This window comes from Astyanax mexicanus, chromosome 19 (assembly GCF_023375975.1).
Source record: "Astyanax mexicanus isolate ESR-SI-001 chromosome 19, AstMex3_surface, whole genome shotgun sequence".
In the NCBI taxonomy this organism is placed as follows: domain Eukaryota; kingdom Metazoa; phylum Chordata; class Actinopteri; order Characiformes; family Acestrorhamphidae; genus Astyanax; species Astyanax mexicanus.
In genome coordinates this window covers 3,310,359-3,329,680 of record NC_064426.1, presented here as the reverse complement: position 1 = coordinate 3,329,680, position 19,322 = coordinate 3,310,359, and the positions used below count along the sequence as shown (strand labels likewise).

General features: G+C 38.3%; 1 protein-coding gene across 1 annotated transcript; it reads left to right on the top strand.

Annotated features, from left to right (window-relative positions):
- The first annotated feature begins 14 nt into the window (after positions 1 to 14).
- On the top strand, positions 15 to 16,162 carry LOC103046967 (E3 ubiquitin-protein ligase TRIM71). Its single transcript, XM_022676218.2, has 6 exons — positions 15 to 193; positions 1,145 to 1,515; positions 2,510 to 2,713; positions 8,104 to 8,271; positions 11,055 to 11,189; positions 12,452 to 16,162. The coding sequence occupies exons 2-6, from the start codon at positions 1,162 to 1,164 to the stop codon at positions 13,916 to 13,918; spliced, it is 2,328 nt and encodes a 775-aa protein (XP_022531939.2). The 5' UTR covers positions 15 to 193; positions 1,145 to 1,161; the 3' UTR covers positions 13,919 to 16,162.
- Positions 16,163 to 19,322: the final 3,160 nt, after the last annotated feature.

The following is a 19,322-nucleotide window of genomic DNA, read 5'->3' as shown; positions in this document are numbered from 1 at the left end:
GGTCTGAGGTAAAGAGTGTTTTGTGCGCGTGCTCTCAGCGAGGAGTGTAACACACTCGCGCGACGTGACCTGTTCAGCTGGAGATACGAGATTTTCTCTCTCTGGTTGTGAACCTGCTCTGCGCGCGCTGGAAATGTGCAGCGGCTCGTGAGCTCCGGAGATCGGCGGTGAGGCGCGAGACCAACCGGCTAACGTAAGTGCATTTACACAAATTGCTTAATATAACGCAAACAAATGTGTCACGTGACGTTTTTTTTTTAAAGCTCCAGCGTATTACATTTCTATATTAAAATAAATACCACAATTTTATATTTACGATAATCGTAATTAGTTATTACAATAAGCAAAAATAACTAAATAAATATAATTTTATTTTAATTTAAATTTAACTAATTAATCACAGTTTATTTAGTTGAACTAATTGAATTTTCCTTTTTATCACTAAAGTTTACATAATGGACATTTAAATGTAAAATACAGTATTTAAAACAGTGGGATTTTTTATTTCTATTCAAACATGTTGCTTAATTTTATATTTTTAATTTTAATAAAACAGTTTTTTTTTTACTGTGTTCAAATACCAGCTAATATATATATATATATATATATATATATATATATATATATATATATATATATATATATATATAAAATGAAGAAGGAAAAATTCTTCATAAAGGAGAACTCGAATAGCCAACTAAATATGCTAGTGATAGGGGCATAGTGATGCCCATTCAAATAAATCACTATTTCTACTCCATTAACACGATAATTCTTGATTAGTCGACTGGCTAGCACAAACAAATTTTCTTTAAACTAATTTAGCAATCTGTTTCTCTGACCCCTGTCTTAATTTAAGGCTACTTTGAGTTTGTTAATGGTGTAAAAATAGACATTTATTTGCATGAGCAATGCTAAGCCCCTATTTTTTTAGCATTTTGAGCTGTTGGGAGCATCTGCTAAAGTGCTGTATTTGGAAATAGAGGGGGGGAAATAGAGGTGGGCTTTTGACAAAAAGTCGTACTCATTATCATGCTTCAGATGCATGATTTTAAACAGTTCTGGGAGATTTATAGGTACTAAAGCTTATTGAAGACTGTGATCACTGTTGCCTCATTGTTATTCTCTCATATGTGTCCTCCAGCCTGTGGTCAGCATCAGATGGCTTCAGACCCAGAGACATGTCCTCTGTGCAAGCAGCCCTGCAGCAGCCCCTCCAGCTCCTCTACCTCATCCTCATCACCGCTGCAGGTGCTGCCCTGCCTGCACGCCTTCTGCCAGAAGTGTGTGGACAGCCAGCTGCAGTGTCCGTCCTGTGAGTGGACGGGGCAGCAGTGTGAGGACGGGGAGGACCCCCTGCCCATCACCAACTTCCTCCTGAGTGGGCTGCTGGAGGCTGTGGCCTCAGTGGAAGAAAGCGAGGGGCGGAGTGGGTCTCTGAGTGACCCCCGGCCCGCTCAGTGCAGCCCCTGCGAGGAGGGAAACCCCGCCAGCTCCTACTGCCTGGACTGTCAGGTAAAGGTGGAACATATGGGTCTAATATACAGCTCTGAAAAATAATAAGATACCATTTCAGTTTCTGAATCAGTTTCTCTGATTTTGCTATTTATAGGTTTATGTTTGAGTAAAATTAACATTGCAGTTTTATTCTATAAACTACAGACAACATTTCTCCCAAATTCCAAATAAAAATATTCTCATTTAGAGCATTTATTTGCAGAAAATGAGAAATGGCTGAAATAACAGTTCAAGTTCATATTCATAAAGTTTTAAGAGTTCAGAAATCAATATTTGGTGGAATAGCCCTGTTTTTTAATCGCAGTTTTCATGCATCATGTTCTCCTCCGCCAGTCTTACACACTGCTTTTGGATAACTTTATGCCTTTACTCCTGGTGCAAAAATTCAAGCAGTTCAGCTTGATTTGATGGCTTGTGATTATTCATCTTCCTCTTGATTATATTCCAGAGGCTCAAGAAACTCAACATTTTTAAGCGGTCTTTAATTTTTTTCCGGAGCTGTATGATGATGTGATGTCATTTCTCACAATAATCATGATAATATATCGGGATACATCAAATATTTGGCAGCAGTAATTATATAGTTCAGAAAAAGCTCTTGCTGTGTTTGGCGACATGAATAAAAAGACAATCATTTATACAGCACAATAAGTAGTATATATTTTAATTCATTTCTAAACTCTGACTGCCTTTCTCTTTGTAAATTTCACTCACATTGACTTAAGTGTCATTGCTAATGTGTGCCATTATTTATGATTAGAATAGCACTGCTGAGGAAAACTTATGACTAAAATAGCACAGCTGTGTAAACTTATGAATATTGCTATGGAAATCTATGACTAGAATACCACAGCTGAGGTAATTTTATGACTAGAATAGCACTGCTGTGTACATGTATGGCAAATTTCACTGCTGAGATAATTGTATGATTATAATAGCACTGCTTGATGTATACTTAATAATAAATCATATCACCCATCTGTTTTATCAGGAGTACCTTTGCAGCAACTGTGTGTGTGCCCACCGGCGAGTGCGTCTCACCAGGGATCACTTTATAGAACGGCTTGAGGAGCTCTGGAGTCCAGAAAGCAGCAGAGCTCTGGAAAAACTGGAGTCCAGCAAGTTCGAGTTCGGCTCAGCACTGCTGTCCGGCCTTCAGGACCAGGACACTTTCTGCCATCAGCATGAAAACGAGGTGAGCGAACCTTGTTGTAGTGAGTTTTAGAGAGGTTGTGGTGGGTGCAGATGCATTGGGCATTTTTTTATTTAGTTGTGAGTGCATTTAACAGTACTCGATCCACAGTCTGTACCGGGAAATATGTCATAGGACTCAGTGGGTGGTAATAATTGTGACCGGTGGTGTCTGGCTAAAATTGTCCATGTGAACTCCATGTCTACAAGTGACACTAGCAGAAATCAGGAATCACTACATACATGTTTAGTGCAGGAGAACCTTCATAAATATCCCACAGGTCAGTGCAGCTTTCTTTAGCATTCATGGGCTTTGGCAAAACTCAACTTTAAAAATAACAACATCTGATAGTCCTGTCCCATGAACTTTTGTAAGTCAGTATATAAACCAACACATTTGAAATTCACTTTTTTAAGAAAAACTCATCAAGGAACACCATCTCTGCCTGATACATCTTTGTAATTTTTGTCTCACATTTGACTTAGGTGTCACTGCTAATATTTACTGGTACTGTACATAGATCATTAAAAACATAAAACAAACAGTAAAACAATAAGACAAAGTAACAAAATAAAACACTTAAAAGTAATTAATAAAACAAAAAAAGGGAAGAAAAAAACTACCAAAACAAGTTCAAATCTCATTTTGGCTCAAAAGCCAAAGAATAAAAATGAGATTTTCATGGGACACAATAATATGACACAATTATAGGTCCTGTCCCAATTAAGAAATTCTCTTAAAAAAAAACAACAAAAAAAAACTCACAAATACCTTTTATGTCCATTTGTGCTGTTCGTTGGTAGAGCCAATGGGTGAAATGGGATTGGGCCTAAGTCATATTTCCTTCTGAGAAACAGAATAACACACAGTACTGGGATTGTGGTGTCTGAAATGATTAAATCTATAGAGAATATAGTTTTTTGCTTTTAAAAGCACTGAGTGGTATACTCTATTGAATCTGTTCATTGATTCAGCAGCCTGATTTAAACCCCCAGCCTTCTGAACAGCCTCTGAAGCTAAATTAAGCTGAGGCTAAAAGGTGAAGGTCGCAGTTTTGCATTGCTGCTCTGAAAATGGGTGTTTGTGGATCTTCAGCAATGGCCTGTACCCACAAAAACAAAGTGTTGTGGAAGCACTTATCCTGGAAAACAAATGCCTATTGTCTTGAATTGTACACATATTATTTTTTATCCCAGTCTGTTTGCAGCCAATCAGAGAGCAGCCTCAGGACCACCGCCCTCTTTTCTGCAGTGACACAGTAAAGCGGCGTGTCCTGTATGTGTGAGTTTAGAGAATGTAGATTAGATCACCACATGGCACTCATGGCTTTACTGAGTCCAGATGACTATTTGTCCAACCAGAACGTGATTTACTGCCACAGATTTACCACTGGTTGTAAGCCTGTCAATCAAGATTTACGCTGGATTCCACTGGAGTGTCTGTTATTGTTCAGTGCTGTGCAGAAGCAAACGCTGGACAACAAACCAGAGACAAAGTCACACAGGCTGGGAATTAAATGGATCTTTACTCACTTATCAATACTGTGCAACACAGAGGGACTGCTTAGGGTGATTAGACACCTATATTTGGTTTGCTCTGGTCTGAATTAGTTCATGATTTTCTAAAGTTGGAGTGTTTTCCCCATGGTTGGGTTTGGGTTGGTTGGTTTGTTATAGTATAGTATGGTTTAGTTTGCATTGGTATGGTTTTGGGTTGGTTAGGAATGAGTTAAGTTGGTGTAGTTTGGTTTGGCATAGTTTGGGTTGAGTTTTGGTTTGGTTTAGGCTTTGGTTTTGGTTTAATCAGGTTGGGTTTATGTTTTGTTGTTGGTTTGGTTTGATTTGGGTTGAATTAATTTGGCTTTAGTTTGGGTGGATTTAGTTTGGGTTAATTTGGGTTGAGTTAAGGTTGGCCTGGTTTGGTTTGGGTTGGGATGGTTGAATTTGGTATAGTTTAGGTTGAATTTTGGTTGGCCTAGTTTGTTTTTTTAGGTTTAGGTTTAGTTTTTGTTTGATCAGGTTGGTTTGGTTTGTTACCGTTTGGGTTGATTTTGGGTTGGCTAAGTTTGGTTTGGTTTGGTTTAGTTGGATTGATTTAGTTTGGTTCTAAAACTGATCATCTAAAACTAGTGTACTTAGGTGTACTAGTTTAGTGTAATAGTGTACTTAACAGCTCAGGGACAATACATTGACATTTTCAAGACCTTATCATTAGTGTTAGGTCAGTTCTGTAGTCCTAATTACAAAAAGGGGCGAATTCCAGGCAATGTCCAGGGATTGCATAGCTCAGAATGATTTTTTTTTTCTTTTCAGAAATCAATATTTGGTGGAATAACCCTGTTTTTTAAGCAGTTTTTTTCATGCATCTTGGCATCATGTTCTCCTCCACCAGTCTTACACACTGCTTTTGGATAACTTTATGCTGCTTTACTCCTGGTGCAAAAATTCAAGCATTTCAGTTTGGTGGTTTGATGGCTTGTGATCATCCATCTTCCTCTTGATTATATTCCAGAGGTTTTTACTTTGGTAAAATCAAAGAAACTCATCTTTTTTTAAGTGGTCTCTTATTTTTTCGAGAGCTGTATAAGCTAGAGATCACAATTAATGCACTGGCTTCAGATACAGTGCTTCAATTGGTTCTTTGAGTGATGCCAAAGAGAAACCACTTTTAGTAGAACCATCACTTGACAAAGGATCTGGTGGTTCTTCTTGGTGACAGTGACCAACATCATGAACAGAATGGAGCTGTGGAGTGCTGTGTGCTGCTCTGCTCTGGGGGTGGGGGTTGCCGAGGTCTTCTCATTGAGATTGAAATGTGTTGACCAACAATGGAGAGTCAGAGCTAAAGACCTTGGGTTAGATGGAGTTCTGCAGGGGGGAGATGAGGGTAAAAGGATGGTGGGGGGTGCAAATCCCCCTGTTTGTCCTTCAGTGATGTGTCTATCAGGGAGATGGTTTTGAGGTGAGGTGGACACTATTTGTGACCCCTGACTATTTGGGATCATGAGGTGGGGGGTGTAATGTTTCCAGTGAGGGTCTGGCTGAGGGCAGATCCAGGGTAACACTGTTTTATTGCCAGTGACATTGATCTGCTTCCTTACGATTTGTGCTAGTCAGTCAGACTGTCTAAGTACATCAGCTTAGACATAATTTACCAGTCAAAAGTTTGGACACACTTCTATCATTGTTCTAAAAGAAGCTGAATAATGCCTTTATTATTTGATGCACTATAAGCTTCTGATTGAGCAAATATATTTATAACACTATTCATGGTAATGAATATTTATGGAAATGCTTATTAGTTTGCAGGCATGATAAATACTCTAGTCAGGAGACATCAAAAAATAATTTAATGTGTATATATATATATATATATATATATATATATATATATATATATATATATATATATATGACATGAGATATATGACAACTGAAGTAAGTAAAGAAAAAAATGACTTTAAGAAATGAAGGTCTGTCAATCTGAACATTTTCAAGAACTTTGAAAGTATCCTCAGGTGCAGTCATTGCAAAGACCATCAAAAAAGGTGATGGTGATGAAACTGGCACTTATCAGGTCTAACCCAGGAAAGGAAGAGCAAGAATTCCCTCTATTGCACAGAATACGTTAATTACCTGTTGGGATAAATATTTTGGTTTGTTAAACACTTTCATTTTACTGCATGAATTATTATGGGTTTTCATAGTCTGGATCACTTTAGTATTTATTTACATTATAAAAAAAATCATAAAAAGAAAGAAAACACATTGAATAAAAAAATATGTGTCCAAACTTTTGACTGGTACTGTATGTTGCTCTCTCACCTTAGAGTTTTAAAAGCATATTATGCATGAATAAATTTAATGTTGCAATTTTTATATTTTTTGTTTAATTAATAATAATGTTATCTACTTCTATTCATATGGAATTTGTACCTTTAAATCAAGCAAATGGCATGTATTCCATTTTTCCATTCTGTGTAACCTCCAAAGCAGCCATATTCCCTAAACACCAAGCTTCTCCAGCCTCTGTCAGGAGTAAAGAAGGGGGCGTGAGGGGCGTGGCCTGGCCTGCGCATGTGAATGAGCTTTCAGGCCCTTTCATTGGATGCTAATGAGTCTTAGCTCCGTGTGTCAACAGTGATTAATTGGTTATTGATCCTATTGAAGGCCAGCTCTTGTGCAGAATGAGATAAGTTGACCAGGATTAGAACTACTAGAATAGAAATGGAGGCAGATTGCTTTAGCTCTATAGTAGCGGATTCTTTCTCTGTGGGGTTTGAATAGATGGGTTTAATCAGTTTTCCAGGGGGCTCAAATGGTCCTGTAGTGCTGGTTCAGCTTAAGACCTAACCCTGCTCTCTGTGAAGGATTAGCATTAAAGCTCTCTTTACTGCTTACAGAAATACACCACGGGTCAAAGATTTGAAAAGAGATTTGTGAAGAGATAACTGTCAGTAAAATGTTTATTAACATTTACATTTACAGCATTTATCTGACGCTTTTATCCAAAGAGACTTATTACAGAGTTGGGTCAAAATTAGGACTGTACAATATTGTTAATATTGTTACAATATTGTATATCGCATGCACTATAGTCACATCGCAGGACGTTCGACGTCACTTAAGCCAATTAAATCAAATACGTCATGTTGCAATGTTTTTTTTTTTTTTTATTCTTGACACAAGAAGTAGATACACAGCGCTGTCTCTGTGTCTGTGTAAGTAACAGGCTGCTGCTGCCTGAGAAGCACAAGGTGGAGGGGAGTGTGAGGGGAGGGCAAAAGTAAACAGAGGTAACCGCAATGATTTTACAGCTAAATTCATGCTTTTAATCCCAGAAAACGCTCTTATTTCCTTTTTAGCCATTTAAATGCCTGATTAAAGGACCGATTACTGTTGTTTTGCTGTTTTTGTCGTTGAAAAAAAAGACAATTTGCAATGTAATTTTTTTCAAATATCATGCAGTTCTAATCAGTATAGTGTTAGGAGTCTTGCCCTTGCACTCTTGTTGGTGTAGAGCAGTATAGTCACCCAGATTGATGTGGTAGCTCACTGGCATGCAGTGGAGTTATCCACTGCACCACACTAAACATAGACTGAAAGTGTTTAAATGTGCCATAATATGAATTTATTGAGTATTCTAGATGTCAATTGATGTCTAAATAGTAAGAATTATTAAACAATGCTTAGATAGAGTTTAACAAACCTATTTACCTTCCTGTTATTTTACCATAGAATGAAAAATTTAGATTTTTATTTTACTGAGAGCATGTAGTGCTTCTCTGTGGATATGTCTAATGCTATTAATATTACTAGCATTATTAATAATATTAATATTTGATTTATTGCTGAATTTATTCCATTTCCCTCTCTCCACCGTTTCCCCCTCAGGTGTACCGCTATTTCTGTGAGACCTGCTCTGTGCCGGTGTGCCAGGAGTGTGCCGCCAACCACCACAGCACCCACGGCTTGGTGTACCTGAAGGACGCCGTTCTGGAGTCCAGAGCGCTCACTCTACAACTGCTGAACGAAGCACAGCACGGACGCCAGGCAATACAGGTCAGACCCCAGCTGTGGGACCACTCCTACTGCATTATAGATCACAGAGGAGTCCTTAACTGCCTGCACTAATTACCAGCGTGAAAAGTTCAATAGCAGACATCAATACATCAATAAGATGATCATTGATCGGATGCTGAGATGGACAGGGGTTATGGATTGGAAAACAGTACAAAGTGAGGTGAGACTGTGAAAGAAAGTGAATCTTGTATTTGCATAACATTGACATTCATCTAAATAATAAAAGAATAAAGAAGTGATGTCATAGTAGCATAATGGACTAATGATTATACATATATGATTATACATTTTAGAAGATAAGGTGGAAAAATAAAAAAAAATATTATTCTGCTTTTGCTGTGAAGATTTGATTTCTTTCAGTGACCAGATTCAACTAGATTGAGTGTGATTGCATTGCTGATTCTTGGCTGGTTGCTATGGTGTCTCTGTGTAATGCTAAGGTGTTGCTAAGCGGTTTCTAGGTTATTGCTATGCTGTTGCTATATTGTTTCTAGGTTATTGCTATGGTGTTGCTGAGGTGTCTGTGGTGGTTGCTATGATGATGATGCTAAGTGGTTGCTAGGTTCTTCAAGAGTTAATTACTTGAATTTCTTGTCTCTTAATAAAGTGTTTGAGAGCATCAGTTAAAGTAAAGTAGCGAAGAGGCAGAGTTACAGGTATACAGTGAATAGCTCAGCTTGGATAGATAGTGTGTTTACAATTAATTTTTTAATTATTTTTTTTTAAATGTTATTACTTTTGAGCCCCTGAAATGAGGAGGCTTTCTAGAAAAATCTTTGTAATTCCTATATATATATATATAGGACTTTCCAAGATCCTTCTCTCTCTCTTAGACTATCAGAAAGACAGAGTCTGTCGGGGGGGAGGGGGCTTTCAGAAGCAGGAAGGGGCTTTGAGAGGATGAGGGTGTTGCTGGACAGATGCTTTCCCCTCCCCCTTTTCTCTTTTAACCCTCCTTTATTAAAGGGTTAATGTACCAGGACACTTTTCATCTAAACACATCCATTACCTGTGATGACCTTTCACCCTGTTTGGTTGGTTTGGTGTGTGTGAAGTCATAAAATGCATTGTATCGTGTCCCATGAATTTTGCCCTTACACTTAGAAGTTAAAGAGTGCAGCACTGGCCTGTGGGATATGTGTGTGGGGTCTCCTGCATTGAATGTGAACACTCCAACTTCCCATAATTCACGTAATCATGCACAAAACTCATTGTGTTTAGTGTTCAGCCTCACTTACAAGATAACACCTCACAACCAGTGGTGTTAATTGTTTAAAAAAATTATTATGCTTAATCACAACAATGTAGTGTGATTAACTGTGATTAATCGCACTTGTTCTTCTTAAGACGTGAGTTTTCATAGTAGATATTTAAATGTAATTAAAAGAATGTAAGAATTTTAAAATGCATTTATATATATTTATATTAGTGGTATAAATTAAAATACTAGTATATACTATGTTTGGGGGAGATAAAGTCAATGTAGGGATCTATGTATATATATATATATATATATATATATATATATATATATATATATATACATGTGTGTGTGTGTGTATATATATGTGTGTATATATATATATATATATATATATATATATATATATATATATATATAATTATTTTATTTTATATATATATATTTTTTTTTACTTAATTGTAAACATCTCAGCAAATTAATTGAGCTTGAGATTCAGAGATTATTCATCCCCGGGGAGGGGGAATTGAAGCTCATAGAGCAGCAATAACGTAGGAGATATAAATATGAGAATAAATATATAATATACAAAATAAAAAAAATCTAAAAATACAATAAATGTCACAATAAATGTCTGTAATACAAAGTGAGTAGTAGCAATACATATAAATATATAGCTAGATAAACACTGGCATGCTAGAATTAGGTTTTCAGCTGAGTATAAAACGGCATTTTTACTCCTGTAGTTGGTTTCTCTGGTCCAGATCAGTTGATTAGCAGTAATGGAGCAGGTGTCTACTGGTACTAGCTGTACTGACACTCAGACTGTATTGTGCTCCTGACGGGGCCTTTAGTTCTATTTCCTTCCTGTCTTTAAAAAAAACCCGATAGATTATAGCCATTTGTTTGTCTTACGTTTAGCGGTCCCTTGGGGGCCTGACTCAAATGGCTGAGCAGAAATAAGACCCCCGGGACCTTCCTCTATTATGTAAAGATTTTCTTTTACATGCACAGGTCACAGGTCAAATGCTAATCGGCTTCAGATAACCTTTGACCCACAGCTTGGGATAGATAGTGTTTTTACATTTAATGTGCCTTTTTTTTAATGTTATGACTATAATGTTTTTGAGCCCCTGAAGTGAGCAGGCTTTGTTGGAAAATGGTTTTAATTTCTAAACGCTTTAATAGTTCCACGGTTGTTTTGTTTGTAGCTGTGCTGTTTGGTTTGTAAGCGCTGCATCGTTGCTAGATTACCTTTATGAGGCAGAGTAATACATGGAGAGCTTCGGTTACAGTGCATTACCGGCTGATAATGGCACTCATAGAACGCCTCTCAGCCAATCACATTGCAGGGTCGGACCTAACTGTGGTATAATCTTCTTTATAGCTGGGTAAAGACTGCTGATGTTGAAGCATCTGAGGAACTCGGACTGCCTCACCGATAATAAGCTTTAGTGTAGCATCATAGAATAATCCGTTATACCAGAGATGCTTTGTAAATGTGGTCCAGGATCATCTGTGCATGTGTTTAATATGAAAATGTGTTCCTCTGTGTGACCAGGTGAGCATAGAGAAGGCCCAGATGCTGGCCCAGAAGGTGGAGATGAAAGCGAAGAAGGTTCAAGCGGAGGTCAAAGCAGCCATCCTGTGCCACAGAAAAGCCCTGGAGGAGAGGGAGTCCGAGTTACTCTGGAAGGTATGAGTATGTGGACCAAGGGGTTCCTTCCTTCTTCTGGCATCTTGGTTGGGTCTGCTTTAATTTTAGCAATTAGCCATGATGCTAATGTAGAAACGTTGGACTAAGTTCACACAGCAGCCGATTTTCTTACCAAATCCAATCTTTATTTCAGGGTGTTCACTAGGGCTGCAACGATTATCGATATAATTGTCAATGTCGATTATTTAAATTTGTCGACTACAAATTTAATTGTCGACTTATCGTTAATTTGTAAAAGTACTGCATTACACAAAGTGCTGGGGACAGAAGCGCAATGGGAGATGGGTAAATGGCTCACTCACACAGTTTACACTTAACTTAGTCTGTCTCTAAAAGTGCCCAAACACAACAGATTACATAATTATTTACTCACTAATTTTACTTTCCACGTTTTAACAACATCTAGAATTTTAAGTGGCTTTTAAAAACTCACGTTCAGCTGTTTCTATCGTTTTTTAGAGATGTAGGACATGACAGAAATAATTGTTGACTAATTGACTAATCGAAAAAAATAACCATCTGATTAGTCGACTACAAAAATAATCATTAATTGCAGCCCTAGTTTTCATTTTATGTTTTCAATTTGATCTCTATCTAATGTTTTTTCATTTACTATGTAAATGATGTGCATGCACAAAACAGCAATGCTTCACGTGAAGTTTCAGTTTCAAGTTTCACAGAATCTATGAAGGAGTTCACTAGTGATATTTGGGCTTATCATAGAACACATTCTCTAGCTTGCTGTAAAAGGACATGCCATTTGGCCACATCTACTACCTTTGATTCATATCCTTTTCTTTCAACCAAATTTTTAAGCTTTTTAAATTTCTTTCAACACTGCATCCACGTCCTTTGGTCATGCTTGCAAATATTTCATATTTCAGGGGTTGAGATATTGTTGGAACAATAAGTCATCAATGAAACCCTGACTCAACACTATTGTCCATTTTTTCCCATCTACTCACGTCCATTTTCCCTTCTCCTCAAAGCCTTTTTTCCTTCTCTTTGACATAAAATTTGCATGAATTCTGATTCTAAGTCACAATGCCACAAATCAGATAATTATCAGAAACCACATATTAAAGTGGCCCAACTTTCACTATTCACATTCATTAACACAGCCACACAAATAACTGCTGTGTGAACATACTGTAGCCATAATGCACCAAAAAAACACTGATTAGAGAGCATTCAGGCTACATTAATCATTAATCTCCCTCCACCCATCCCCTTCTGTTCAGGTGGAGAAGTTCCGCCAAGTGAAGGCCAAGTCCCTGTACCTGCAGGTGGACCGGCTGGAGCAGCACCTGTGCGAGCTTGACTCCACAGTTTCCGCGGTGGTGCGGCTACTCGACGCAGGCTTTGGAAGTGGAGGGCATGCCACTGAGCTCCTGCTGGCGCAGGAACGCATGCTTGCGCAAACTCAAGCCACGCAGGAACTGCGCTCTCTGCTGCGGCCGCAGGAGGACGGGCGGTTTCTGTTCATGGGGCCTGACAGGGGGCTGCTGAGGGACCTGCGATCGCTGGGACGACTTGACACGGGGGCTTTTGCTCCTCTGTGTATCGTCCGAGACAAGGGTCTCCAGGAAGCTGTGTGCAACAAACCCACCTCCATCAACCTTACAGCAAAGGATCATGAGGGTCACTGCCGGCAGGAGGGAGGAGACCCTGTTTCAGGTGTGATCTTGGATTCCAACGGCAGCGTTTCCATTGCAGAGGTGTCTGATCACGGCAACGGCACATATACTTTGACCTATATGCCGCAAAGTGAGGGTGAAAGCATGGTGTCGGTGCTGGTGGGTAACAGGCACGTGGAGGGCAGTCCTTTTTCTGTAAAAGTGACGGCAGGCTGCAAGTATGGTTTGTCAGGGTTGCCTGTTGCAACTTTTGGAAGTGAGGGTGAAGCGGAGGGGCAGTTATGTCGTCCATGGGGCATCGCGGTGGACTCTGAGGGATTTGTAATCGTGGCCGACCGCAGCAACAACCGTGTGCAAGTGTTTGGACCTGATGGAAGCTTCCAGCATGCTTTTGGAAGCCTGGGATCGCAGCCTGGTGAGTTCGATCGACCAGCTGGAGTCGCTTGTGACCTTCAACGGCGTATAATCGTTGCTGACAAAGACAACCACCGCATCCAGATCTTCACCTTCCATGGCCGGTTTCTGTTCACCTTCGGAGAGAAGGGCTCTAAGAACGGGCAGTTTAACTATCCGTGGGACGTAGCAGTCAATTCAACCGGCCAAATTCTTGTGTCTGACACCCGCAACCATCGCATTCAACTCTTTAGCTCCAACGGCTCCTTCCTCAACAAATACGGCTTCGAGGGGCCACTCTGGAAGCATTTTGACTCCCCACGCGGCGTATCCTTCACTCGCGAGGGTCACCTGGTCGTCACCGACTTCAACAACCACCGTATGCTGGTGATCCAGCCTGACTGCAAGTCAGCACGGTTTCTCGGCACGGAAGGAACCGGCAACGGGCAGTTCATGCGTCCGCAAGGTGTGGCCGTGGACCGGGAGAACCGCATCATTGTGGCCGACTCTCGGAACCACCGTCTGCAAGTCTTTCAGCAAGATGGAACCTTCCTCTGCAAATTTGGCACTCAAGGAGACGGCCCCGGTCAGATGGACTGTCCGTCTGGTCTCGCCGTAACACCAGACGGGTTGATCGTCGTGGTAGACTTCGGCAACAACCGCATATTGAAGTTCTAAGTTCTAATTTCTTTTTAACTCTTCCATGTGGCGTCTTTCTAGCCAGTAAATCAGTAAATATGATTCAAGAAGAGATGTTTAAATATGTTATTTATAAGTTTTGCACCAAGACTTACTCCATGATGATCAGTGCTGGGAACAGAAGCTGTATGATAATCAGAAAATCAGTCAAACATTTTTTTGACTAAGGACCAGAAGGGTCACTTCTGTAAACTCTCTCAGGGATTTTGTTTTTTTTTTTACTACTCAGGGTTATCTAGCTGCTATCTACCTCAGCAGTATACTGATTCTACCTCATTAATATGTCTTTTTTTGTGTCATTCTACACATATACAGTACAATACAAATAAATTCTTACTTCAGGTCCCAAAGCAGAGAGTTTGAAGACCTCTGAGCCACTACTGCCTCCTGCTGTTTGTGAATAAAAATGCAATATTCCTATAAATATACATATACTGGAAAAAAATAAGAGACCACTTAAAAATGATGAGTTACTTCGATTTCACCAAATTGAAAACCTCTGGAATATAATCAAGAGGAAGATGAATGTTCACAAGCCATCAAGCCAAAGATCTGATGTTCTGGAATTTTTGCACCAGGAGTAAAGCAGCATAAAGTTATCCAAAAGCAGTGTGTAAGACTGGTGGAGGAGAACATGATGCCAAGATGCGTGAAAAAAAAAAAAAACTGTGATTAAAAACCACCAGGGTTATTCCACCAAATATTGATTATTTCTGAACTCTTAAAACTTGAAATATGAATATGAACTTGTTTTCTTTGTATTGTTTGAGGTCTAAAAGCTCTGCGTCTTTTTTTTGTTATTTCAGACATTTCTTATTTTCTGCAAATAAATGCTCTAAACTGGAAATAAGCCAAAGATATTTAAAAGCTGCTTTGTGAAAACCAGTTAACTACCTCACTTGTCTTCTTATTCTCGTCCTCTGGCTGTAATGCTGCGTTCCATTTAAACTTAGTCAAAATTTCGTTGTTTCAAAAGTAGAACATTTCAAATAAAAAAATATGCTTCCACAGGTCTGATTATCTACTCTGATATGAGGAGAGTCTCACCAAAACTTGAGTTCAGAACCCAGGATAGCTGCCCTAAACGTTAACAATGCTAAAAGCAGTTTTATTATACAGTTTATAATCACTTATCAAATGGTATTGCTAACATATTAATGTTATAAATTACTAAATCATGTCTATATATATTTTTGAGAGGACATTTAGACAATAAAAATATATATATACATTTACCCATATAAAACTTAACATGTGTCTAGGATCAGTATTACTTTTTGAATCACTATAAAATAGAATAAAATCGAAAACTCTTTCATATATTGACATGCCAAAAATCATGGGACAAGGTGTTATCTGGGTCCCAGGGTCTCTGAGACCATTTGGGGACACCCAGATCTGTGTTAGTTGTGAGGTGTGGGAGGTGTTATCTTCTGAGAGAGGCTGAGCACTGGCCAGATATCCCACAGGTCGTTGCAGCATTGTTTTAAGCTTCTATTGAACATGGCAAAAGTCATGGGACAGTATAATAGTCACTGTCTCATGCACCCCACACTTAACCTCAACCCCACACATCTACAGTATTAAAAGCAGTTTAATTATACAGTTTATCATCATTTCTGTTTATTAGTGTCTCATTAAATCAGTACTGGTCCTACACACAGTATTGTATAGAGTGATTTGATTGTGCAAAATACTGTATAAGACTTTAGTATCAACTGGTATTGCTAACAATGCTAATCTGGGACATTAAAAATTGGACATTTTGCTTGAATTCATCATAAATCAGCTGTCTAAAGTCTTTTAAACTGTTTTTTTTTTTTGAAAATGTTTTGAACTTGTTAATAATGTAAACTTATCAGAAAGTTGAACAGAATTAGTGTTTAAATTCGGGGGTGACGTCATCCCCAGCGCCGACATCCGAGTTCTGAGGTAAATGTAGCGCAGCATAAGTGTGATCTCAGTCCTGGGGGAAGAACGATGAGCTCAGGGAAGGAGGTGAAGATGCTGACAGCTCTTTCTGCCGCGTGTTGGTTTGAACTCCTCGATCAATCATACTGATGATGCAGGGGTTGTGCTGTGTCTAAATATGGTAGAGAGAAGTTGCTGTGACTCTCTCTCTCTCACTTTTACACACAGTCTCTCTGCCACGTTTGGACTTTAAACAGTTCCTATGCAGTTTTTCTTCAGTCAAACTTTAATAAAAAACAAACTTTCCAACTTCCTGAGTGTCCATTTTTATTGGGCTGAAAGTTATAAGAGAACTTTTTTTTTTATCACAATGACCAAAGGTACGCCATGTGGTCAAAAGTATTGGAACACCTGCTAATTTATTGCTTATTCTCAAATCAAGGGTATTAAAAATGGTTTTTTTCCACTCTTGTTTGAGTAACTGTTTCTACAGTACGGGGAGGACAAGAGCATTATTAAGGTCAGGGTTTGGATTTGGGATTTGGATGATCAACACCCCCTCCTTATCCTAGAAGTATTGAATGGAGCTCCATCATCCATCATCATCTCAGAGAACACAGTTCTTCCACTGATCCACAGCTCAATGCTGGGGAGTGGTTGAATCCCTCTAGCCCACAAGTGGCATTATGCATGGTGCCAATAGGTTCATGTTAATCTGTTCCAGACAGTCCTATTCTATTGGCAGTCTTTCTTTACAGAGAATTGTCAAGCTGTGTGTGTGTGCATTTGCACATCTGTGTCAGCAATAGGTGCAAGTTAATGTATCTCAGTAAATTAGTTAACTAGAAAGGGTGTCATAAAGTGCATGTTTTGGGTAAAAGAAATTGTGAAAGTGTATTATTTCATGCAAAGAACATATTTCCAACTGTGAAGCACAGGGACCGACTGAGGTTTGTGTTGCAGCCAGTGACACAGAGAATCTTTTATTGGTAGAGGAAACAATGCATTCAATTTCAGGTTAAAATTCCTGTTTAGATTTAGACCAAAAATATGTTCCATTCTGGGATACATTTTAATTTTGATTTTAATTGATGAAAAATATAGAACTGAAAATATGAGTAGGTTCACTATTGGTTTTTGAATCACTAATAAAATGGCAAAACTCTTTTATACACTGACATGTCAAAAGTCATGGGACAGGGTGTTATCTTGGGATCATTTGGCAATGCCTGTACCTGTGTTAGTTGTGAGGTGTTATCTTTTCTTGGCAATTCAACATTACATGTAAACGTATGGGAGTTATTTTAACTTCTATGGTATATGGCAAAAGTCACTGGACAAAATAATAGTTATTGTCTCATGACTTCTGTGTATTTTATCAGCCAATTTTAATCATAAGAAATCAGTGGAATTCTCCTTCAAGGCACCCCCACTCCGGAACCAGCACACATAAAATAAAGCCAGCGTTCTATATGTTACCTGTATTTTAAATTTAAATAAATTTCACCCAAAGGTCCACTTATTTGTGTGGTTCATGTACCTACAGTATATCAAGTGACTATATTTTACAGAGAACTTTAAATTACAGTATTATGGTCCAAGTCTGATAAGATGAAATTATAGAAATTTTATATGATGTTGCCATATTGCACTAGAGTGTCTCCTTATAAAGCACTCTGGGGGTGCAGTCTATTGGATATATTGGATATATAAATCAAGCCAGACGACTCTGTGTTATAGACCCTTTAAGAAAGAAAGAGAGGAAGATCTACTGCACTGGTGAGGTGGTTCCATGTCACAGTTTAAACCAGACCAGTTAATAGCATTTGTTACTTGTTCCCACTCTCTAACTATAAACTTTACCATTAAATATAATTATTACAATTCTTCAGAGATGCGTTTTTTTTTTCTTTTCAAAATAAATCCATAATATTTAAGTTAAAATACACGTTTTAGTAGTGTTCCTGGGTTTCACTCAGTCCTGATACCGTAACACATTACCCTGTTCATCTGAAACATCTAGAACATTCTGCAACAGGAAGTCTTATCTACAACAGGAAGTGACATCAGCTGGTTCTTCTGAAGATCATGGGAAGACCAAAATTAAGCTCCCTCATTAGTTTTTCTGCAGATTTGATCTTATTTTAATGACGACTGAAGGGCTCAGTCTCAACACTCAGTCCTGTTGCCTAAATTAATTCTTCTAAATCACTAGAATGTGCTCAGAATCCTCATGCTATTAGCATAGCCGCCATTTAGCTATGTTTCCTGTTTTTGCTAATTCTATACTAAAAACAAATTCCTGTTACTCAAAATACAGAAAAGTAACAGGAGTGAGTCCAAGTAACAGGAGTGATTTTTTTTTGTCATAAATATCAATAATTTGAACATGCAATCAACCATTTATTTAAAATAAACACATTCTTGAGAGAAAATCATGCTTCTGAACCTGCTTTTTAAATGTCACATGAGTTTTGGTAAAAGGAATTAGAAAAATTGAACCACCAGACTAGAAAAAAATTAAAAGCTGTCTGAGATTGACCAGTGCATGTTTTGAATAGTTAAATTAGTTAAATGTGTTATTAGATTCAGAGTTGAAAAAATGTTTAATTTGGACGCGTTACAACAAGCATATACTTGTATATATAAATGGTTTTCTGATCTTTTAAAATATGTTTATTTCATATTTCTTTGTGGTGTATCGTGGGCCACTGGATGTCGCTGTTGCTTCAAATCTGTATGAAGAAGCTGCGAAAGGCTCAAGTTTTTAGACACACTGAATGTAAAGCCTTTATTAATCTTACAGTGGAGAAATTTACAGTTACAGCAGCGCAGAAAACAGAACAGATGTTTCTGGAAATATAGAATACTCTAAGATCAATTTAAAATCTATATATACAAAAAAAATGAAATACACTGAAGTATAATCTGTAAGTTAAAATTCAGTTTTATTGTTTCAGGGCAAGAAAACTGCTGACAGATCTAGATTTTTGTTTCACCAATATTGAAATATTGAAATGTAGCATTAACTTACATTAAATTACATTAAGCAATTTAGACACTGTAAGGATAGTAAGAGTTTAGTTCATTGTAGTGTCTGCGCTGTATTGGATTCACGTTACATCCTTAAAGAAAAACGTGACCCATCACGTGAATCTTCCTAATCTTAATTAAAATGTTGAAGAAAATGGAAAATGTTCCATCTTTAATATTATGCTTTTTGCCCAAACTTACGCACAGTAAAAGGCAGGTGATAATAACAGAGCTGAGTCACTCAGTCACTGCTCTTCAATGAGTTTATCAGTGAAGTTGATACACTGGGATGAAGATGAAGAAGCTCTCGGTGTGTAAATGGGCTCAATTCTGGAGAACAAATTGAGTGTCTCTTTAGCCGCATCACTCCGGGTCAGCAGGTCAGCACTTAACCCAACGTCCTCCACAAGTACTGATCCCAAACACTTCTCCCCCTCTC

Coding starts and splice junctions, on each gene's coding strand:
- LOC103046967 (XM_022676218.2), top strand. CDS start 1,162: ATGGCTTCAGACCCAGAGACATGTCCTCTGTGCAAGCAGCCCTGCAGC. Junction 2,714..8,103: donor GCCATCAGCATGAAAACGAG/GTGAGCGAACCT, acceptor TTTCCCCCTCAG/GTGTACCGCTATTTCTGTGA. Junction 8,272..11,054: donor ACGGACGCCAGGCAATACAG/GTCAGACCCCAG, acceptor CTGTGTGACCAG/GTGAGCATAGAGAAGGCCCA.